Source organism: Oncorhynchus masou, chromosome 32, assembly GCF_036934945.1.
Source record: "Oncorhynchus masou masou isolate Uvic2021 chromosome 32, UVic_Omas_1.1, whole genome shotgun sequence".
Lineage (NCBI taxonomy): Eukaryota > Metazoa > Chordata > Actinopteri > Salmoniformes > Salmonidae > Oncorhynchus > Oncorhynchus masou.
The window spans coordinates 28,398,989-28,419,640 of record NC_088243.1 but is presented as its reverse complement, the minus strand read 5'-3'; the positions used below and the strand labels follow the sequence as shown (position 1 = coordinate 28,419,640).

Here is a 20,652-nt window from a genome sequence, read left to right as displayed (position 1 = left end):
TGATACACCACGGGTTTGACGCTCTCGAATACGGCCTAAGGCTATGGAAACTAGTGACGACCCGGAAGTAGAGCTGTTAAATGTATCAACAAAGGGCAAAACATAAATCCAGCTGATCAGTCAGTCGGCTGTCATACCCGAATGTTAGTTTGCCTAAACTGCAATTTGTACATTGCAGATATAAGTAGAACATGGCAACGACTCCTCAACTATTCGAGGTAAAATAAACTATGTTCCCTTGGCCTAACTGACTGCTAACTTTATTGGTAGCTTAATAGCTAGCTAGGAGGACAAGTATGAGCTAGATAACCCCCTGTTTAAACGTTAGATGAGTAGCGTTAGTTGAAATGTGAAATGTCTTAATTTAGGCTAACTAGCTAGCCAGATATAGCTATAAGGATTGGAAATTGTGCCTCAGCTAGGAAGTTGCCTTGCCAGCAGATGCGACCCGCTTGCTTACAGCTGCACTAGGGTCGGATAGGCTTCCTCTGTAGGTTAAGACACCACTGAGCCAGCGCGAGGTAAGGCTCGGAAAACGTACTTTAAAACAGGGATGAGAAATGCGGTGTACTCCGAATTGTCCCAGCATCCCAACTGTTACACCGAAAAAATCGTGAGTACAACGCATTTCCCAGGATTGAGGTACGTTTTCCGAGCCATATCTCGCGCCAGCGCCGTGGTGTCAACACAGGAATCCTATCCGAACCCAGGCCTAGCGCAGCTGTAAGCAAGCGGGTCAGATCTGCTGGTTAGGAAGTTGCCCTGCCGACCATTTGCTAGCTATTTTGCACTGACAGCTAGCTAACAAAGCTAGTTACTGTAGTGTTTACCCAGGCAGATGTTGACGATGTGATCATTTGTCAATTATGTAAGTTGACTAGAGGGTTATACTACAAAGTAGGTTCAGTGAGTTAGCCAGCTAACTTGATAAACAACCAGAAATAACCGATTTTTGTTGTTTAATTAAGAACGCTACACTCGTGTGTTTTAAAATGCTGAGCCCATTTCAAGTTATTTGAGCGTTTAGACAAGTTAGCTGGTTAACTCATTGAACCTGATTTGTAGTATACCCCCAGCTGTACCTTAACGATTTGTGATTGTTACCAAAGTTACCTCTAGCTTGGGGGGCAAAGTGGTATCAATCTGGCCCGCAAGACGTATTACATTATTATATATTATTTATTTTTTGTAAACATTTTTTTATCCCCAATTTCATGGTATCCAATTGGTAGGTACAGTCTTGTCCCATCGCTGCAACTCCCGTAGGGATTTGGCCCAGCCCGCCACAGGAGTCGCTAGACAAGGAAATCTCGGCCTGTCAAACCTTCTCCTAACCCGGATGATGCTGGGCCAATTGTGCGTCGCCTCATGGGTCTCCCAGTCACGGATGGCTGTGACACAGCCTGGGATTGAACCCGGGTCTGTAGTGACGCCTTAAACCGCTGCGCCACTCGGGAGGGCTCCGCAAATTGATTGCATCCCTCCGTTGAATTTCAAAATCCCGATGTGTTCCTCGAGCCAAAACGTTTGCCCACCCCTGCTCTAGCTGCTCTATGTCTTATGTTATTGCCTAAATTACCTATTTATAGTAGCATGGGCTAGGTAACTTGTCACGCCCCTAGATATCAGTGTTGGGGAGTAGTGAACTAGCTACATTGTTCAACTAGCCATTTAATGACATTTTGCAATAGCTTGGTGGTGGTTGAACTAAAATCAAATCTTGGTAGTTAATTACTTTTTTTGGCCATGTTTTGGTGTAGCTAACTACTAACTGCACGCTACGTTTTTGCAAAAAGAAAAGATGGGTGAGGGAAAGAATTTCCTTTATTTTTTGGCATCAAACCTAGCTAATTCTCACTTGAAACACGTTGTGTGCCTATTTCTAACTTTGTGTTAAATAGGCTAAATCATACATTGTTAACACCTGACTGTAGGGATCCGTTCTTGCAATTTGTTGTATATGACATTTCAGATTTAGATGTTATTTTTTCCACTAAGTAGTTTGGAAGAAGTTAACTTTTTTCCTAAGTAACTTTAGTTAAGTAAACTATATTCTTCTTAAGGGTAGCTTAACTTCAGTGTGAAGTAATTGGTAGCTTGGTAAACTGTGCAGCGGTCTAAGGCACTGCATCTCAGTGCAGTCGCATAGGGCGGCCCACAATTGACCCAGCGTCGTCCAGGTTTGGCCGGAAAGGCCATCATTGTAAATACGAATTGTTCTTAACTGACTTGCCTAGTTAAATAAAATAAAAATAGCAACTATATTTTCAGAGTAGCTTCCCCAAAACTGCCAAAAAAGCATTGAAACCATGTAGGCAGCTAGCTACTTGAGTGCACCTGTAATCAATCATTGACCATTTGACACAATAAGGGTTCATGTATGCCATGGTCAAGTCAACTAAACTCAACGATTTACGATGGAGTTGAGCAGCGACTAGTGTGGGCGGATTTGGAACTCCGACATCACATAAAATGAAGTTTTTATAAAAAACTACCGATTTCAGCACCCAAAGATTAGCCCACAATTATACAGTCGTTGAGTTTAGTCGGCTCGCCAGGTTCCAGTATTGCTCATGTCACATCCCATGCTCACCATTTATCTAAGACAGTCTTGACAGGACAGAGATTGACACTGTCTGTGTGTGCTTGATCCACAGGAGCCATTTGATGCAGATGAGTACATAGAGAGGTTGGCCTGGAGAACCCCTGGAGGAGGGTCCAAAGGCGGAGCTGAGGCATTCGACCCCAAAAGGTAGTCTTGTTCTAAAGACATGGCTTTATTGAAAGTTACTGTAATCATGACTCTTGACCTCTTTTCAAAAGACTAACTAACCCTAACACCTACCACCAGCCTAATCTTGATCAACCAGCAGCCAATCCCCTGTCTTATTGCAGGTCCTTGTGCTTCCCCTTTTAAGACCCTTACCTTTGTTTCAGTCTTATCCCCCTTTCTTAAAGCTCTAGTCCCAACCATACAACAAGTTCTATTTAAACCTCCATTGAAGATAACTCAGAGGCAGTGCGTAATGGGAGGCCACCAAGCTCTGAGTCATACAGTAACTGACAGCAAGGAAATGAATGTGCATTGGGAAGGGATGGGAGATGTCCCTAAGCTGAAGCCACTGCTGCGGGAATTAGCTAAGAGATTAAATACTCATCATTTTGGGACGTTTCCTAGTCTGTTAAATATGGTGCTGACTTACAACATTTGCTCCACAGTACTCACTTTAAATGCAGCTGACGTAGCTCCCAGTTTGTAGAGCTTCGTAAATGTGGGGACCCAAGGATTAAGCCCTCAATACTATGTATAAATATTAACTGAATGAGTGTAAGGTTAGTACAGTGGTCACCAACCGGTCGATCTCAATCTGCGAGGCATTCCTAGTCGATCACCAAACATTTCTGAAGAAAAGTCAATGATAAAGCCTTGCACTCATATATATATATATATATATTATTATTTTTTTTGCATCTTGCTCTGTTGGCAGTAGGTTCATTTGATTCAGAAGTTCTGCACGCCCGGTAGGCAAAGTGTTCCCATTTTAAACTACATTTTAATTTGTCTGGCTGGACAAACTCTGCCTACCCGGCAGACCAGGAAACTTAAATCAAGTGTGCCTACTGCGCTGGCCAGTCTGTTAGCTAAAATCACTGTGCATACAGCTTCCACAACCCCACAGCAAAGTTTGATATTAGCCTAGGTGAGATTTCATAGCTTTTAAAACCTCGACCAGAGAGAGACCGTCAAAGAATATAGCAAAGAGCTGGTGTATAATGAGTGTGTTCATGTTTCTGTTTTCATTCAATCCTTTTTCAAAACATACATGTGCTTTTCCCTACTTCCACTCGCGCTGCAACTCCAAGGAATGAGTATCGATAGACCTGCGTCTTTTATTAATTGCTCATTGTGTCAAGGAATATTTAACTTTTTCTGGTCATATGCACAAATTCATGTTGTTCCTGAGGCAGAAACATGATGCCTCCTCTCTCTGGTCAGTCTCACCGGAGGAAAGGAGAGAGCAGGGACCATGAGGCAGACCCCTCTGCTGTGCTCTCCCTCTGCTGAGACTGACCATCGGATGCAGGCACCATCACTCTAGTAAAATAAAAATGCCAATTATTTAAATGTATGCTCAGCTGTACCTCGCAAGTGATAGAACTTATCTATTTTGTTATCAAACCTCGAGTTTTGAAATACAATGTGGTCTGAGAAGAACAATATTGGCAGGCCAGTCATATAGTTAAATGCTGTGATTATGTACTAGGCCTATGGCACAAACCTCATTCCTTACAGAACTGTTTTTTTTATTGCATAGGCTTACACTTTATAAGTCATGTTTTTTTTTTATCTGAGTGGTAGATCTTGGTTTACATTGTGACCCCGAACGTGATCTTGACTCACAAAGGTTGGTGACGACTGAGTTCGTAGGACAAATCCAACCCTAAATTACTCTCCCATGCTAGTATACTAAAGCATTTTGTCTACCCTTTGTTTGCTGTGAACTTATGGCTATAGATCAAGTTGAAGGCCAGCTTGTAAGTGAACTCATGTCTATGGAGAGTCTAGACCAATGTGAGGTAGGCCTGCAGTCTTTTAAAACCCTTGTCCTGCTTCCCTCCTAGGCTGCTGGAGGAGTTTGAGAACCACATAGAGGAGCTGAAGCAGCTAGATGAGAAGATCCAGCGGCAGGTGGAGAAGCTGGAGCACCAGTGTCACAGAGAGGCCAAGGAGTTTGCCCACAAAGTGCAGGACTTACAGAGGAGCAACCAGGTCAGTTTCACAACCCACTGGACCCACCACAACCTCAGATCCCTAGCCTTTGACCCTGTAGACAGGCACGTTTTGAAGAGAATGTCAGAATCCAGTGTAATATAAAAGCATTATGACCCTTGCTACTTTTGAAAGCCCTGCCATCATGCAAGATTATGTTTATCCCCATTCATTAATCATGTCACACAATGTGTGATTTCGTTTTGCACAACTCTGTCTCCATACAGGTAGCCTTCCAGCACTTCCAGGAGTTGGACGAGCACATCAGCTATGTGGCCACCAAGGTGTGTCACCTTGGCGACCAGCTGGAGGGCGTGAACACGCCCAGGCAGAGGGCAGTGGAGGCACAGCGTCTCATGACCTACTTCAATGAGTTCCTGGATGGGGACCTGCGAAGTGATGTCTTCAACAACCCAGAGAAGGTCATGATACACACATTACCATCCACCCTCGTGTATTCTTGGAGATTGACCTTTTTTATGTTTTTCAAAAATGAAAAAGATTGACCCTTGAAAATAACACCACTACAGCAGTGAAAGATTGAAGAACTGAAATAAGTCAATGAACAGGATTGAGGTAACCACACATTGTAATTTGTGGAATTGATCCCTTTAGTTGGATCCCTGACCTAATTTGGATTAATCAACTGGCCTTTACTTTTTGACAATAGCTAGAGGATTGACTACCATGGATGTCAACATGCTCATGTCTGTCTTAATCGCATTAATTGCAAGGTGTGAGAGAGAGCTTTTTTTTTTTTTTTGCTGTTGACGGTCTTGGTCATCACCATTTTGTCCTACTACTGCTAAATGTGTCATGGGAAAGCACATCAAAATATATTTCTTATGGGAGACAACTGGGCCTAATTAATCTACGTTTCCGATAAGAGTTCAAAGCCATTTGAGTGACCTCACTATCAACCCTCAAAAGTTTGATTGGGGATTGTCAAAACAGTTTAAGAGCGAGTGGGGAAACTGTAATCAAAGCGGGCGGAGAGTCTGGAGGTCAATCTCAGAGACGGGACCTGGAGATGGGATGGGAATGCTTCCAGAGAGGCATGGTGGGAATATCGGACGGCTCCCTTTTCCTGAGCATACCTCCAGATGAGGGGGAAAGAGGAAAGCTGCGAGTGAATAGCTGAAGGGGGGATGGCTCTGCTAATCCTTCTGAAAGGGAGGGCTGGGCCGCCAGCGAGGAGACAAGTGCTGCTAAACCCTGACTGCAGAGAGACGGCTACATTACTTACATGGGATTTAGCTAATCTTAGCTGGGGGACAGATACTTAGAAAACCTTTGCCGCGCAGAAAGGCTGGATCCTCCTCATGGGAGCGGAGTAATGATGTTAGCTGAGGCAGGCATCTGCGGGAACAGAAGAGTTGCGGACGGCGGGCCTTTACTAGGTCTGGGGTTTTCAGCCAGCGTGTATGTCAGGGGGAGGGGAGTGGCGGGTTCTCGACAGGGCCCATTTTTTAAGAGATATCCCTGGCCGGACAGATTATTGAAGGCGATTTAGGCTGCAGTGGGATTAGAGCCCATTCAGAGGAGGCATGCCAATAAAGAGTTAGATATGCTGCTAACCCAGGGCTGCTGCTGCAGATGCTGTTAGCCAGGTGAGCGGCGGCTGCTTGTTATCAGCTCCATGGTGTACAGGGAGGAGGAGGAGGGCTGGTTTAACATGATCTCCTAAGTGGAGATGCTGCTACTGTTGGTCTGCTCTCTGTTTGGGTGTCCATTTCTTATGTTTCTCTCTCTCCACCCCGACTCCTTCCCCCCTATTTCTCCCTTTCCCAGATTAAGGAAGCTGCTGATATCATTCAGAAGTTGCATCTCATAGCGCAGGAGCTGCCGTTTGACAGGTGAGTCGTCCTGGAGGCAGGCAGTTTTACACGAGGTCTGTGGTACAATGTAAACTGTATCGGTGCTGCTACTCTGTGCCTCCAGCCCAACCAGACTAGTTTTGTAAATGTTATGTTGCATTAACTAGTGTTTCTGAGTGAGAGAATACATTTCACTTCAAGTCAGAGGGACTACAAATGTCACACATGCAAGAATACATTGACATCGTTTTGGGTTTGAGTCTTTTTAATCTCCGATATCCTCTTTGGTGAATGCCTCTATTCTTGTCCTCTTACAGGTTTGCAGATGTCAAGGCCAAGATTGCAAGTGAGTGGTTGCACTCAAAATGACCTTTGTTGCTGATTGATCAACAAACGATCGCACAGCCATGATAAGAAAGGCAACTCAATCTGAATGTGTCTCTCTAGGTAAATACCACGACCTGGAGCGCCAGCTGGTCCAGGAGTTCACGGCGGCCCAGCGTAGGGGCGAGATTGGCCGCATGCGGGAAGGCGCCGCAGTCCTCTTACATTTCAAGGTGACCCACAAACACTGGACTGTTTTGATACGTCTCCATATTAAAGAAAGATTAGTGTTATTGTTTGAGCGGTGTATGTGTAGTAGTAGTGCATATTGTAACTTACAAATATGCACTTGTATCTCATTTAGCGTCTATGCAACCATGCATCTAGTTTGTTCTTTGGAGATGTTGGATTGTGGTAGTGATGCAGGTGTGATTGTGACATGTCTTTGTTTCCTGCAGGGCTATGCGCACTGTGTAGATGTTTATATCAAGCAGTGTCAGGAGGTGAGTGTGCAGTCTTCAGTTGAACATGAACCCTTTCATAACAGTTTAGTATAGAGTACCTGTGCGCTTCTGTTGAAGTCTCACCACAAGTTGTAGTCCTGAGGCCTGTAATTAACTCTGTGTGTTCAGGGAGCGTACATGCGTAGTGATGTGTTTGAAGACACGGCCCTCCTCTGCCAGCGAGTCAACAAGCAGGTGGGCGAGGTCTTCCAGAGCCCCGAGACCGTCATGGCCAAAATCATCCAGAACATCTTTGAGAACAAACTACAGGTATAGTGAACAATATCTGCCACTAGATTTGCCAGTTCTGTTGGACTGACTGAGCAGCTTTTTGTTTCCAGGCACACGTGAAAGGGAAGCTGGACGAGACCCGCCGCTCTGACATAGAACAATACCTCAAAAACCTCTACAACCTCTACACCATGTAATGTCTGTTCACCTTTGAACTCTCACTCTTAAAGGTCCAATGCAGGCTTCTTTTTTATCTCGATACTAAATCATTTCTAGCTAACAATATATACCTTACTGTGATTGCTTTAAATTAAAGCATTTTCTCAATCAATAATTTTGCTAGGTCTGTCTGGGAGTGGACTGAGTGGGGAGGGGGAAACTGAAAACTAGCTGATATTGGCAGAGAGGTTTGGAACTCTAATTGGTCTATTAACTTATTTACCACCTGGTGATGTCAACAGGCAGGCCAAAACTCCATCCCACCACAACAGGTTGACATTTCAGTCAATCTTTTCAAACAGCTCTTACTAAAAGGGAATTATCATAGTGTGGAAATATATATAAAATACAGGAGATCAAGTTTTTGACTGCACTGGGCCTTTAATACCTCATACCCTCCAGTCTGACCATTGGTAATCTTGGCAACCCTGTGTCTCCAGGACGACAGCCTTGGCTGCCAAGCTAACAGAGTTCAACCTGGGCTCAGACAAACACACGTTCCTGTTCAAGCTCATCAAGAACATCTTCTCCACCTATCTGGAGAGCTACATTGAAATGGAGAAAGATTACCTCCGCACACGCAGCGCCATGATCCTGCAACGCTACTACGACTCCAAGAACCACCAGAAACGCCCACTGGGTGGGGGCAGGTAGGAAGTGACTGACCACCTCTACCCTAGAGCCCCCATGACCCTCTCCTCTCTCCTCCATCTTCTCCCTTTACCCTGAACTTCCTTCTCCGCCTTGGTGTCAGACCTGAGTTGTATTAAATAGTGAAATGGCTTTAAATAGTATATCCCTCATCTCTCCACTCCTCATATCAAGGTCCTGTCTTTGAGTTCAGACTCCTCCCTTAATGGTGTAATGGTGAGGGAGTTCTGTTAATGACCTGGGTATGGTGAAGCCGGTTAGTGTTGATGCATTAGTTTTAGAGCCTGGCTGCCTCCCGGGTGTGAGCCAGGTGCCCTGTTTTGGCCGACGACATAGTCTGCTCAAAGCAAAAGTGGTGTAGTTAAGGCACTTGGAGTAGTGAGTAGGATTCTGTGTTTTCACGTGCAAACATGATTGCTTTTGATGAAAAGGCTTTATCTGCCTTCCCAATGAACTTTTTTGAAAATTGAAGCATTTTATGGAGAAATAAGAAAGTGGTGTTTTTCTGAATGATGCACCATGCTGCTTTGTTGATGACATGACAGAGGTGCAGATTTCAATTTGATAAGGGCACTCCTCCGTTCACGTCACAGGCCATAGCCCGGTGCACTTAATCAAACTCCCTCAATGTAACCCTCTCTGTCCTATCCCCCCTTCAGTATCCAGGAGCTGAAGGAGCGGATCAGACAGCGCACCAACCTGCCATTGGGGCCCAGCATCGACACCCACGGGGAGACCTTCCTGTCCCAGGAGGTGGTGGTCAACCTGCTGCAGGAGACACGCCACGCCTTCGAGAGGTGCAACAGGGTGAGGCTGCTACGCTGCCCCCTACAGGAGAGACAATAACTCTGACTGCAGTGATGTCACAGTCTACTGAATTATCATAACAGGATCCTTTGTGACAGTGGTCATACAGTTGAAATCGGAAGTTTACATACACTTAGGTTGGAGTCATTAAACTCGTTTTTCAACCACTCTATTAATTTCTTGATAACAAATTGTAGTTTTGGCAAATCGTTTAGGACATCTACTTTGTGATTTTTCCAACAATTGTTTACAGACAGATTATTTCACTTATAATTCACTGTATCACAATTCCAGTGGGTCAGACGTTTACATACACCAAGTTGACTGTGCCTTTAAACAGCTTGGAAAATTCCAGGAAATTATGTCATGGCTTTAGAAGCTTTCGATAGGCTAATTCATCTGTACAAACAATAGTATGCAAGTATAAACACCATGGGACCACGCCACCGTCATACCGCTCAGGAAGGAGACGCATTCTGTCTCCTAGAGATGAACGTACTTTGGTGCGAAAAGTGAAAATCAATTCCAGAACAACAGCAAAGGACAGTGAACATGCTGGAGGAAACTGGTACAAAGGTATCTATATATCCACAGTAAAACGAGTCCTGTATTGACATAACCTGAAAGGCCGCTCAGCAAGGAAGACGACACTGCTCCAAAACCGCCATAAAAAAGCCGGACAACGGTTTGCAACTGCACACTGTACTTTTTGGAGAAAAAATACTCTGGTCTGATGAAACAAAAATAGAACTGTTTGGCCATAATGACCATCATATGTTTGGAGGAAAAAGGGGAATGCTTGCAAGCCGAAGAACACCATCCCAACCGTGAAGCACGGGGGTGGCAGCATCATGTTGTGGGGGTGCTTTGCTGCAGGAGGGACTGGTACACTTCACAAAATAGATGGCTTCATGAGGAAGGAAAGTTATGTGGATATATTGAAGCAACGTCTCAAGACATCAGTCAGGAAGTCGCAAATGAGTCTTCCAAATGGACAACAATACTTCTAAAGTTGTGGAAAAATGGCTTAAGGACAACCAATTCAAGGTTTAGGAGTGGCCATCACAAAGCCCTGATGTCAATCCTATAGAAACTTTGTTGGCAGAACTGAAAAGGCGTGTGTGAGCAAGGAGGCCTACAAACCTGACTCAGTTACACCAGCTCTGTCAGGAGGAACGGGCCAAAATTCACCCAACTTATTGTGGGAAACTTGTGGAAGGCTACCTGAAACGTTTGACCCAAGTCAAACAATTTAAAGGCAATGGAACCAAATACTAATTGAGTGTATGTAAACTTCTGACACACTGGGAATGTGATGAAAGAAATAAAAAGCTGAAATAAATCATTTTCTCTACTATTATTCGGACATTTCACATTCTTAAAATAAAGTGATGATCCTAACTGACCTAAAACAGGGAATTTTTACTAGGATTAAATGTCAGGAACTGTGAAACTGAGTTTAAATATATTTGACTACGGTGTATGTAAATGAGGCTGTGTTGTGAACCAGCTCTCAGATCCCTCGGACCTGCCCAAGAACGCCTTCTCAATCTTCTTGCTGCTGGTGGAGCACCTGTGTGTGGACCACATTGACTACGCACTGGAGATCGGCCTTTCCGGTACACACAACTCTCACTAACTGTCACTAACACAGTAAAGGTCGAAAAACCTTTTAGAAACATTGAGTAAATCCTTTTTACGTGTGGGTGTAAAATGAATCTTCTCTTGTGCCGTTTTAAATGGAAAGTGTTTGTTTCTCTCGCCTCTCTCTACAGCCATTCCATCAGCTGATGCCAAGAATGCCAACCTTTACTTCCTGGATGTAGTTCAGCAGGCCAACACCATCTTCCACCTGTTTGATAAGCAGTTCAATGACCACCTCATGCCTCTTATCAGGTTAGCATAGGGCGTGTCCTGTCAATCACACCTATCCCCCCCCTGTCCCATTCTGCAGTCTATTGCTAGCACAGACTGGAATATTTTCCGAGATGTCTCCGATGGCGTTGAGGAGTACACCACATCAGTCATTGGCTTCATCAATAAGTGCATCGACGACATCGTCCCCACAGTGACCGTACGTACATACCCCAACCAGAAGCCATGGAGTACAGGCAACATCCGCTGTGTTGGAATTATTGTAATCAAAGGGAGACTTTGATTTCTTCAAAACAATCAAACTTGATGATTTAATTACTGCAGTAATGGAGCTGGTCGGTAATCACCCCTGGAGGTGATCACTGAGAAACCAATGCGCGGATTTGAGCCACAGCATTTTATAGCACAGCTATAAAGTCCATCCTCCTGGATGTTGATGACAAAAAACAGATGTATGGAATGGGTCACAAGGTTAAGATTTGTATGAAAGATACTGTCTGCTGTTAATTATAAGTATCTAATTATGTAGAGACCAGGATCTGGCTCTGGAGTCGTCTCTCCCTGGTACCTTATCGAACGGAAACATTAACTCATGTTCTGGAATGCGGTATCCCCAAGGACATCCTATATCTCCTGACAGTGTTATCTTCCAGAGGCCCACTTTCAGTTCACACCGACACAATAGAGTTATAAGAACCCTCTTTTGTTTCATAAAACGACCGTTTGATGCAATAAAAGTATTATAACAATCTTGCAATTTTGCTCTCACACTGCACTGAGCTAAAGGTTAGAGCTGTCGCTTTCAATGAGCGGGACTCTAACCTGGAAGCTTATAAGAAATCCCGCTATGCCCTCTGACGAACCATCAAACAGGCAAAGCGTAAATACAGGACTAAGATCCAATCGTACTACACCCGCTCTGACGCTGGTCGGATTTGGCAGGGTTGGCAAACCACAGTCTCCAAAGGGAAGCACAGCCGAGTGCTGCCCAGTGACACGAGCCTATTAGACGAGCTAAACTAGCCAATGTATGTAAAGTCTTTAAACATGTCAACATTCACAAGGCCGCAGGGCTTATCAGGACGTGTACTGCAAACATGCGCTGACCAACTGGCAAGTGTCTTCACTGACACTTTCCACTTCTCCCTATCCGAGTCTGTAATACCAACGTGTTTTAAGCAGACCACCATAATGCCTGTGCCCAAGAACACTAAGGTAACCTGCCTAAATGACTACCGACCCGTAGCACTCACATCTGTAGCCATGAAGTGCTTTGAAAGGCTGGTCATGGCTCACATCAACACCATTATCCCAGAAACCCTAGATTCACTCCAATTTGCATACCACCCCAACCCCAGGCAATCTCTATTGCACTCCACACTGCCCTTTCCCACCTAGACAAATGGAACACCTATGTGAGAATGCTGTTCATTGACTATAGCTCAGCGTTCAACACCATAGAGCCCTCAAAGCTCATCAATAAGCTAAGGACCCTGGGAATAAACACCCCCCTCTGCAACTGGATCCTGGATTTCCTGACAGTCCATCCCCAGGTGGTAAGGGTAGGTAACAACACATCTGCCAAGCTGATCCTCAACACAGGGGCCCCTCAGGGATGCATGCTCAGTCCCCTCCTGTACTCCCCACTCATGACTGCACGGCCAAACACGACTCCAGCACATTCATTAAGATTTCCGATGACACAACTGTGGGAGGCCTGATCACTGACAACGACGAGACAGCCTATAGGGAGGAGGTCAGAGACCTGGCAGTGTGGTGCCAAGACAACAACCTCTCCCTCAACGTGATCAAGACAAAGGAGATGATTGTGGACTACAGGAAAAGAGGACCGAGCACGCCCCCATTCTCATCAACGGGGCTGTCCAGGCACACCAAGACAGATATGAAGAGGGCATGACAAAACCTATTCCCCCTCAGGAGACTGAAAAGATTTGTCATGGGTCCTCAGATCCTCAAAAGGTTCTACAGCTGCACCATCGACAGCATCCTGACTGATTGCGTCACTGCCTGGTATGGCAATTGCTCGGCCTCCGACCGCTAGGCACTATAGAGGGTAGTGCGAACGGCCCAGTACATCACTGGGGCCAAGCTTCCTGCCATCCAAGACCTCTGTATCAAGTGGTGTGAAAGGAAGGCCCTAAAAATTGTCAAAGACTCCAGCCACCCTAGTCATAGACTGTTCTCTCTGCTACCACACGGCAAGCAGTTCCGCCCCCCCTCTTTTACACCGATGCTACTCTCTGTTATTATCATCTATGCATAGTCACTTTAATAACTCTACCTACATGTACATATTACCTCAACTAACCGGTGCCCCCGCACATTGACTCTGTACCGCTACCCCCTGTATATAGTCTCGCTATTGTTATTTTACTGCTGCTATTTAATTACTTGTTACTTTTATTTCTTATTCTTATCAGTATTTTTTTAACTGCATTGTTGGTTAGGGGCTCGTAAGTAAGCCTTTCACTGTAAGGTCTACCTGTTGTATTTAGCATTTCACTGTAAAGTCTACACCTGTTGTATTCAGCTCGTGACAAATAAGATTTGATTTGTACTGTACACTATTACTGCCTCTTACGGTTTGATAGCCTCCCGTTGTTGTTATTGTTATTCACTAACAGGTAGCGACTATGTAGCAAGCTTCATGATTTCCAGATAGTTGTTCTGTGCTACTTTGTATTACCGTTGACCTTTTATGGACCTTCTCTCTCCACCAGCTCTTCTCCCAAACTGACAGAGTGCCTGCACAAGAAGGAGGAGGTGATTGAACAGATGGAGGTGAAACTGGACACCGGCATAGACAGGTCAGTAAACCACTGTTTTTTTTATGTTATCAACAACATCATGGGAAATTAGTGAATGTATTATATTAGTGTGTGATTGGTGGTTGTCATGGTGTTGTCCTCTCTGCAAGAACGCTGAACTGCATGGTGGGACAGATGAAGCACATCCTGGCTACGGAACAGAAGAAGACAGACTTCAGGCCTGAAGACGAGAACAACGTTATGATCCAGTGCACCGCAGTAAGGAGTGAACTGCACCCAGCCTCCACCCCTTGTCTCATATGCAAAGCAAAGAGAAACTGTAGTCGGATGAGTTTTAAAAAGTACAAAACAAATCAGTGCCATTTCACTCGACCTGTGACTCCCAACCAGACGGTCTGATGTCCCCTTCCTGCCTGTGCTCCCCAGGCCTGCTCCAAGGTGTGTGTGTACGTAAGTCGGCAGGTGGAGCGTGTGCGGAAGTCCATGGACGGTAAGAACGTGGACACAGTGCTGACGGAGCTGGGTGTGCGTTTCCACCGCCTCATCCACGAGCATCTGCAGCAGTACAGCTACAGCTCCATGGGAGGCATGCTGGCCATCTGCGACGTGGCCGAGTACCGCAAAAGTGCCAAGGACTTCCGGGTGAGAGGTCACACCAGAGTTAGCATTACAGCTGTAGCAACAATTTACATCATAATATTAAGCGCTAGTAATGCTACTGAGTTAATGCTAGCTAGCATACTGGCTTGGGTTGGATGTTGTAAAAGTTCTGTGTATGGTTGACTGTCTGTCCCTCAGGTTCCTTTGGTGCTGCAGCTCTTTGACACGCTCCACGCCTTGTGTAACCTCCTGGTGGTCGCCCCCGACAACCTCAAACAGGTTTGCTCCGGCGAGCAGCTTACCAACCTGGACCGGAACCTTCTGCACGCCTTCGTCCAGCTGAGAGTGGACTACCGCCAGGCCAGACTGGGACGCCACTTCAGCTAATGGCCCCGGTCTATGGGTCACTGTCCAGCCCTCTGTCTGTCCGTCCATCCATCCAATCACCAGGCCCTATGATTTCACAAGATTCACCATGGAAACAGAATTCAGCCAACCTGGATGTTAGTCTTTCATTCTCATCTGCAGTTGCACCTTTTGCTTGTTTGTCCGTCTTAGAGGCCAAGAAAGACCCCCACCATTCACAGTTGGGCTACCTGCATTTTTCCCTTGATTTCTGCAATGCAAAGATATATTGACTGAGCTCTCTTGTTTCTAAATACTAATCAACCAAACCACCGTAGAAGATTTTGTCATATTGCCGGTAATATGGACCTTGATTTCCAAGATTTCTACTGTAAAATAAAGACGTTTTGATTGTGCCAAATATATGTTCTGTGGCTGCACTTGTCCACAGGAACAAACTCTAAAGCTGCAGGATAGGGAAGGTTGAACTCTGCATAGCTCAGGCATGTCATGGCAATGACTGACTGGAAACAGCCACCCCTCATAGAGAACTCCCAGAGGAATCTACTTTACTCTCACCACCACTACCATCTCTCTCATATCGCTCTCCCTTATCTCTCTCATACACTATATGTACCAAAGTAAATGGACACCCCTTCAAATTAGTGAATTCGGCCATTTCAGCCACACCCGTTGCTGACAGGTGTATAATGTTGAGCACACAGCCATGCAATCTCCATAGACAAACATTGGCAGTAGAATGGTCTTATTGACAAGCTCATTGACATTCAACGTGGCACTGTCATAGGATGCCACCTTTCCAACAAGTCAGTTTATAAAAATTCTGCCCTGCTAGAGCTACCCCAGTCAACTGTAAGTGCTTTTAGTGGGAAGTGGAAATGTCTAGGAGCAATAATGGCTCAGCCATGAAGTGGTAGGCCTCTAGACTATTCTGTGCTTCCAACTTTGTGGCAACAGTTTGGGGAAGGCCCTTTCCTGTTTCAGTATGACAATACCCCCGTGCACAAAGCGAACTCCACACAAAAATGGTTTCTTGATATCGGTGTGGAAGAACTTGACTGACTTGCACAGAGCCCTCACCTTAACCCTAGTGAACACCTTTGGGATGAATTGGAACGCCGACTACCAGCCAGGCCTATAATCGCCCAACATCAGTGCCTGACCTCACTATTGCTATTTTGGCTGAATGAAAGCAAGTCCCCGCAGCAATGTTCCAACATCTAGTGGAAAGCCTTCCCAGAAGAGTGGAGGCTATTATAGCAGCAAAGGGGGGACCAACTCCATTTCAATGCCCTTGATTTTGTAATGAGATGTTTGATAAGCAGGTGTCCACATACACTAAATTACCAAAAGTATCTCTCCATATCTATATCTAACCAAGCCTGGTATAGAGCTCTGCTGTGCCTGGCAGATAGTCACATGACCACCTCTCTCCGACCCCTGACCTCAGGGCAGAGGTGAGGGGTCTTCACACTGCCCTGTGATCCCAGCCGTAAGCATGTCTGAGAACCACTCAGAGGTCCTGGGTGGTCTGTCTGTGGCTGGGATGATGGGGAATTGCCTAGATCGACACCTGTTCATCCGCAGGGGCTTACGATCCATCCTTTGTGGCCTGGATCAGTCCTGAATCAGGGTCAGGACACAGTGAAATGCTGCTCTTCAGTGCTTAAGGAGATAATGAGTGAAAGTTAAGTGGACTTCACAGGGAATACGGGAGGCCAGGGAGGGTCAAGATCATTGTGCCTCGGCGCTCACATGGTGGTCATTGACTGTCAGTGTCAGTTAAGATCAAACCTGAAGTTCTATTGTCTTATGATGCTGTTCCCAGTGTACTGCTCTTGACCTTAATCAATGATTGATAAAAAACATTTTGTTTAATTAGTGTCTTTACTTCTAGCACAACCTTACCGGTTCATTTTCATAAACAGTCAGTTGAGTTTGAGATGTTAGTACTGTTATTTATTTGTACCATTTTCTACATTGTAGAATAATAGTGAAGACATCAGAACTCTGAAATAACACATATGGAACCAAAAAAAGTGTTAAACAAATTAAAATATATTTTATATTCTTCAACGTAGCAATCCTTGGCCTTGATAGCTTTGCACACTCTTGGCATTCTCTCAACCAGCTTCACCTGGAATGCTTTTCCAACTGTCTTGAAATATACATATGCTAAGCACTTGTTGGCTGCTTTTCCTTCATTCTACAGTCCAACTCATCTCAAACCATCTCAATTGGGTTGAGGTATGGTGATTGTGGAGGCCAGGTCATCTGATGCAGCACTCCATCACTCGCCTTCCTGGTCACATAGACCTTACACAGCCTGGAGGTGGGTATGGGTCATTGTCCTGTTGAAAAACAAAAGATTGTCCCACTAAGCGCAAAGCAGATGGGCTGGCGTATCGCTGCATAATGCTGTGTTAGCCTTGCTGGTTAAGTGTGCCTTGAATTTAAATCACACCTCCTCCATGCTTCACGGTGGGAACCACACATGCGGAGATCATCTGTTCACCTACTCTGAGTCTCACAAAGACACAGTGGTTGGAACCAAAAATCTAAAATTTGTACTCATCAGACCAAAGGACAGATTTCCACCGGTCTAATCTCCATTGCTTGTGTTTCTTGGCCCAAGCAAGTCTCTTCTTATTATTGGTGTCCTTTAGTAGTGATTTCTTTGCAGAAATTCGACCATGAAGGCCTGATTCACTCAGTCGCCTCTGAACAGTTGATGTTGAGATGTGTCTTCCTTGAACTCTGTGAAGCATTTATTCGGGCTGTAATTTGAGGTGCAGTTAACTCGAATGAACTTATCCTCTGTGGCAGAGGTAACTTTGGGTCTTCCTTTCTTGTGGCGGTCCTCATAAGAGACATTTACATTACATTTAAGTCATTTAGCAGACGCTCTTATCCAGAGCGACTTACAAATTGGAGAGACAGTTTCATCATAGTGCTTGATGGTTTTTACGGCTTTACTTGAAGAAACTCTTGAAATTTTCCCGATTGACTAACCTTCATGTCTTAAAGTAATAATGGACTGTCGTTTCTCTTTGCTTATTTGAGCTGTTCTTGCCATGATATGGACTTGGGTCTTTTACCAAATAGGGCTATCGTCTCTATACCCCCCCTACCTTGACACAACACAACTGATTGGCTCAAACGCATTAAGGAAAGAAATTCCACAAATTAACAAGGCACACCTGTTAATTAAAATGCATTCCTAGGTGACTACCTCATGAAGCTGGTTGAGAGAATGCCAAGAGTGTCCAAAGCTGTCAAGGAAAAGGGTGGCGGCTTTGAAGAATCTCAAATATAAAATATATTTTGATTTGTTTAGCAAGTTTTTGGTTACTTCATGATTCCACATGTTATTTCATAGTTTGTCTTCACTATTATTCTACAATGTAGAAAATGGTAAAAAAAAAAATAATGAAGAAAAACCCTTGAATGAGTAGGTGTGTCCAAACGTTTGACTGGTATTGTACCTCTATGAGTCATTGGGTATTCTTAACTTGCCAGACCTTCTTCCTGAAAGAGTACAGTTCTCCTCTAGTCTACAGGAACAGAATTTGTTCGAGGGATTAGACATCTAGCGGTTCATGAAATGTGTGCAGTTGTCATGGACTGGAGAGACAGGGCGAGATAGAGATGGTTGAGAGCTCAGCCACAGCTCCGGCTGGCTAGTGTTGTGTAGAAGGTACACAGGGTGCTGAGTAAAGTCAAACAACACAATTAATTAGGCTAATATTAATATTATCAATGTCACTGAAATTCAATTCTCCCAGCCCTAATCACAACTACGTAGCTTGTAAAAATGATTTTGTTAGGCCACGGCGCAAACACTGGGCCTTTTCCAAACATTTGAAAACTATTTGTTTTTGTGGCGATTAATACATGCTGCCTGGGGAAGGGTTGGGGTAATGGGCCCCAGCCCGGGGACGATAACTGGAGAGGAGTTGAAGGGAGAGGCACAGGCTGCCCCCAGGGATGCCCCGCCTGGGCAGATGGGAGGGAGGGATGTTGTTTTGGGGGGGTGTTTGAGCAGGTGGAGGGGATTAGTAACACTGTCAATACTGGAGAGCTGGATAAGACGGTTCCCTCTTACTCATCAGCTGCCACAGTTTGAGCAGTTCCTGCATAGACACACACATCCAGACATGTTTACACACACAGGGTTATCTGTCTGGAGAGGGAGACAAAACACGCTTGGTCTTGTTCTACGTTGTCAAACCTCTGGTTGAGGAAAATATATTTCCTGCTGCTTTGTCTTGTGCCTATTACAAGGCAGTCCAGGATCTGGATGTAGAGAACCGTATGTAACTTCTGAAGACCTAACACTGCCCATGTTTTTTTTGCTATCAATCATCTTACCTTCCTACAAGGAAATCCAAAATATTTATCCAAACCCATTCACTTTCCCTCCACACTCTTTCCACCTCTCTCCCTCTCCTCTCCTCCCCCTTGAGCTAGATGCTCACCCAGCAGGCTCAGGTAGAGCTCAGCCAGCTAATACACCTGTATTAGTGCCCTGATATGGAGTGCCCCACTACCAAACCTTCCAACCTGCAGTGTCACCAGGATAATTATCTGTCACACCCTCAGGAAGGGGGATGTCAGTCAATTTGTTTGCGGAGTGCGTTATTGTATTCAAGTTCTGTTTCAGACTCTAGACTCTCGAGTGCTCCACTTTCTATGTACAACTGCAACAACTCTTAAAACTCCTTTCATTGTCTGTTCTGTTAAGAGGAAGTTTGATTCCTCCAGTCCTCTGCTCTGACCGTCAATATCATCCTTCTCTCCTCAAGTCATATTCTCCCCCCTCATCCACACTTAAGCACCAGTCTTCCAGCCACCCCCTTCTCCACCCTCAGATGTCATAGCACTTCCAGTTTGTCCGCTCTGTCTACGCTACGAGCCCAACTAGTCCTCCAGCATCCCACAAATCCCTGCTTTCGGCGTCTCCATAACACGCCGGTCCTCCCTCTGCCTCCTGGAGCACTGACAATAAAGCATTACAGCAGTCAATCCATGTCAACAACAGCTTCGCTTAATTCCTGCTAAACACAATTTAAGCTAAATCTTCAGCTAATGATCCATAGTGATTAGCACTTGCTCTTTCGTCTGCCGGCAGCTTGTATCAATTTCACTTATGTATTTGATTTTCCTGCCATCATCAGAGAGATGACTCAGGTGTGGGAGTTGTGGCAACCAGGCTTGGGAGGGGGTTAAGGATTCCCCTTCAAATTAGTCACCAAGTAATTAACACTTTGTGTTCATACAACACCCCTCATCAGAATATTTTACGTGGGAATCAGAGTAATGATGCCAGAGCCAGCAATAACTGGTGCTATTCAACTGCCTGTTGTCACCAACTACATTTCATATCAGACATTTGTCACTTGGCATTTAAGGCTGAGAAAGAGGGAGTGGAGATATACAAAAGGAGTCATAGTGCATAGTAGTCAAACGGGAGGTTGGATACAGCTATGATAGGGGTTGTAAATAGGGTGCTATGATAGGGGTTGTAAATAGGGTGCTATGATAGGGGTTGTAAATAGGGTGCTATGATAGGGGTTGTAAATAGGGTGCTATGATAGGGGTTGTAAATAGGGTGCTATGATAGGGGTTGTAAATAGGGTGCTATGATAGGGGTTGTAAATAGGGTGCTATGATAGGGGTTGTAAATAGGGTGCTATGAT

At 45.0% G+C, this 20,652-nt stretch overlaps 1 protein-coding gene across 1 annotated transcript; it reads left to right on the top strand.

The window, feature by feature from the left end:
* Positions 1–42: 42 nt before the first annotated feature.
* LOC135525844 (exocyst complex component 5-like) lies at positions 43–16,831 on the top strand. The gene is made up of 18 exons (XM_064953771.1): positions 43–218; positions 2,658–2,752; positions 4,624–4,771; positions 4,999–5,193; positions 6,563–6,627; positions 6,906–6,934; positions 7,036–7,145; positions 7,371–7,415; positions 7,545–7,685; positions 7,757–7,839; positions 8,306–8,515; positions 9,176–9,323; positions 10,834–10,942; positions 11,099–11,219; positions 13,940–14,026; positions 14,137–14,245; positions 14,414–14,629; positions 14,786–16,831. Exons 1-18 carry the CDS (start codon positions 192–194, stop codon positions 14,972–14,974), a joined length of 2,127 nt encoding a protein of 708 aa, XP_064809843.1. The 5' UTR covers positions 43–191; the 3' UTR covers positions 14,975–16,831.
* Positions 16,832–20,652: the final 3,821 nt, after the last annotated feature.

Coding starts and splice junctions, on each gene's coding strand:
- LOC135525844 (XM_064953771.1), top strand. CDS start 192: ATGGCAACGACTCCTCAACTATTCGAG. Junction 7,840..8,305: donor CTCTACAACCTCTACACCAT/GTAATGTCTGTT, acceptor CTGTGTCTCCAG/GACGACAGCCTTGGCTGCCA. Junction 9,324..10,833: donor CCTTCGAGAGGTGCAACAGG/GTGAGGCTGCTA, acceptor GTTGTGAACCAG/CTCTCAGATCCCTCGGACCT.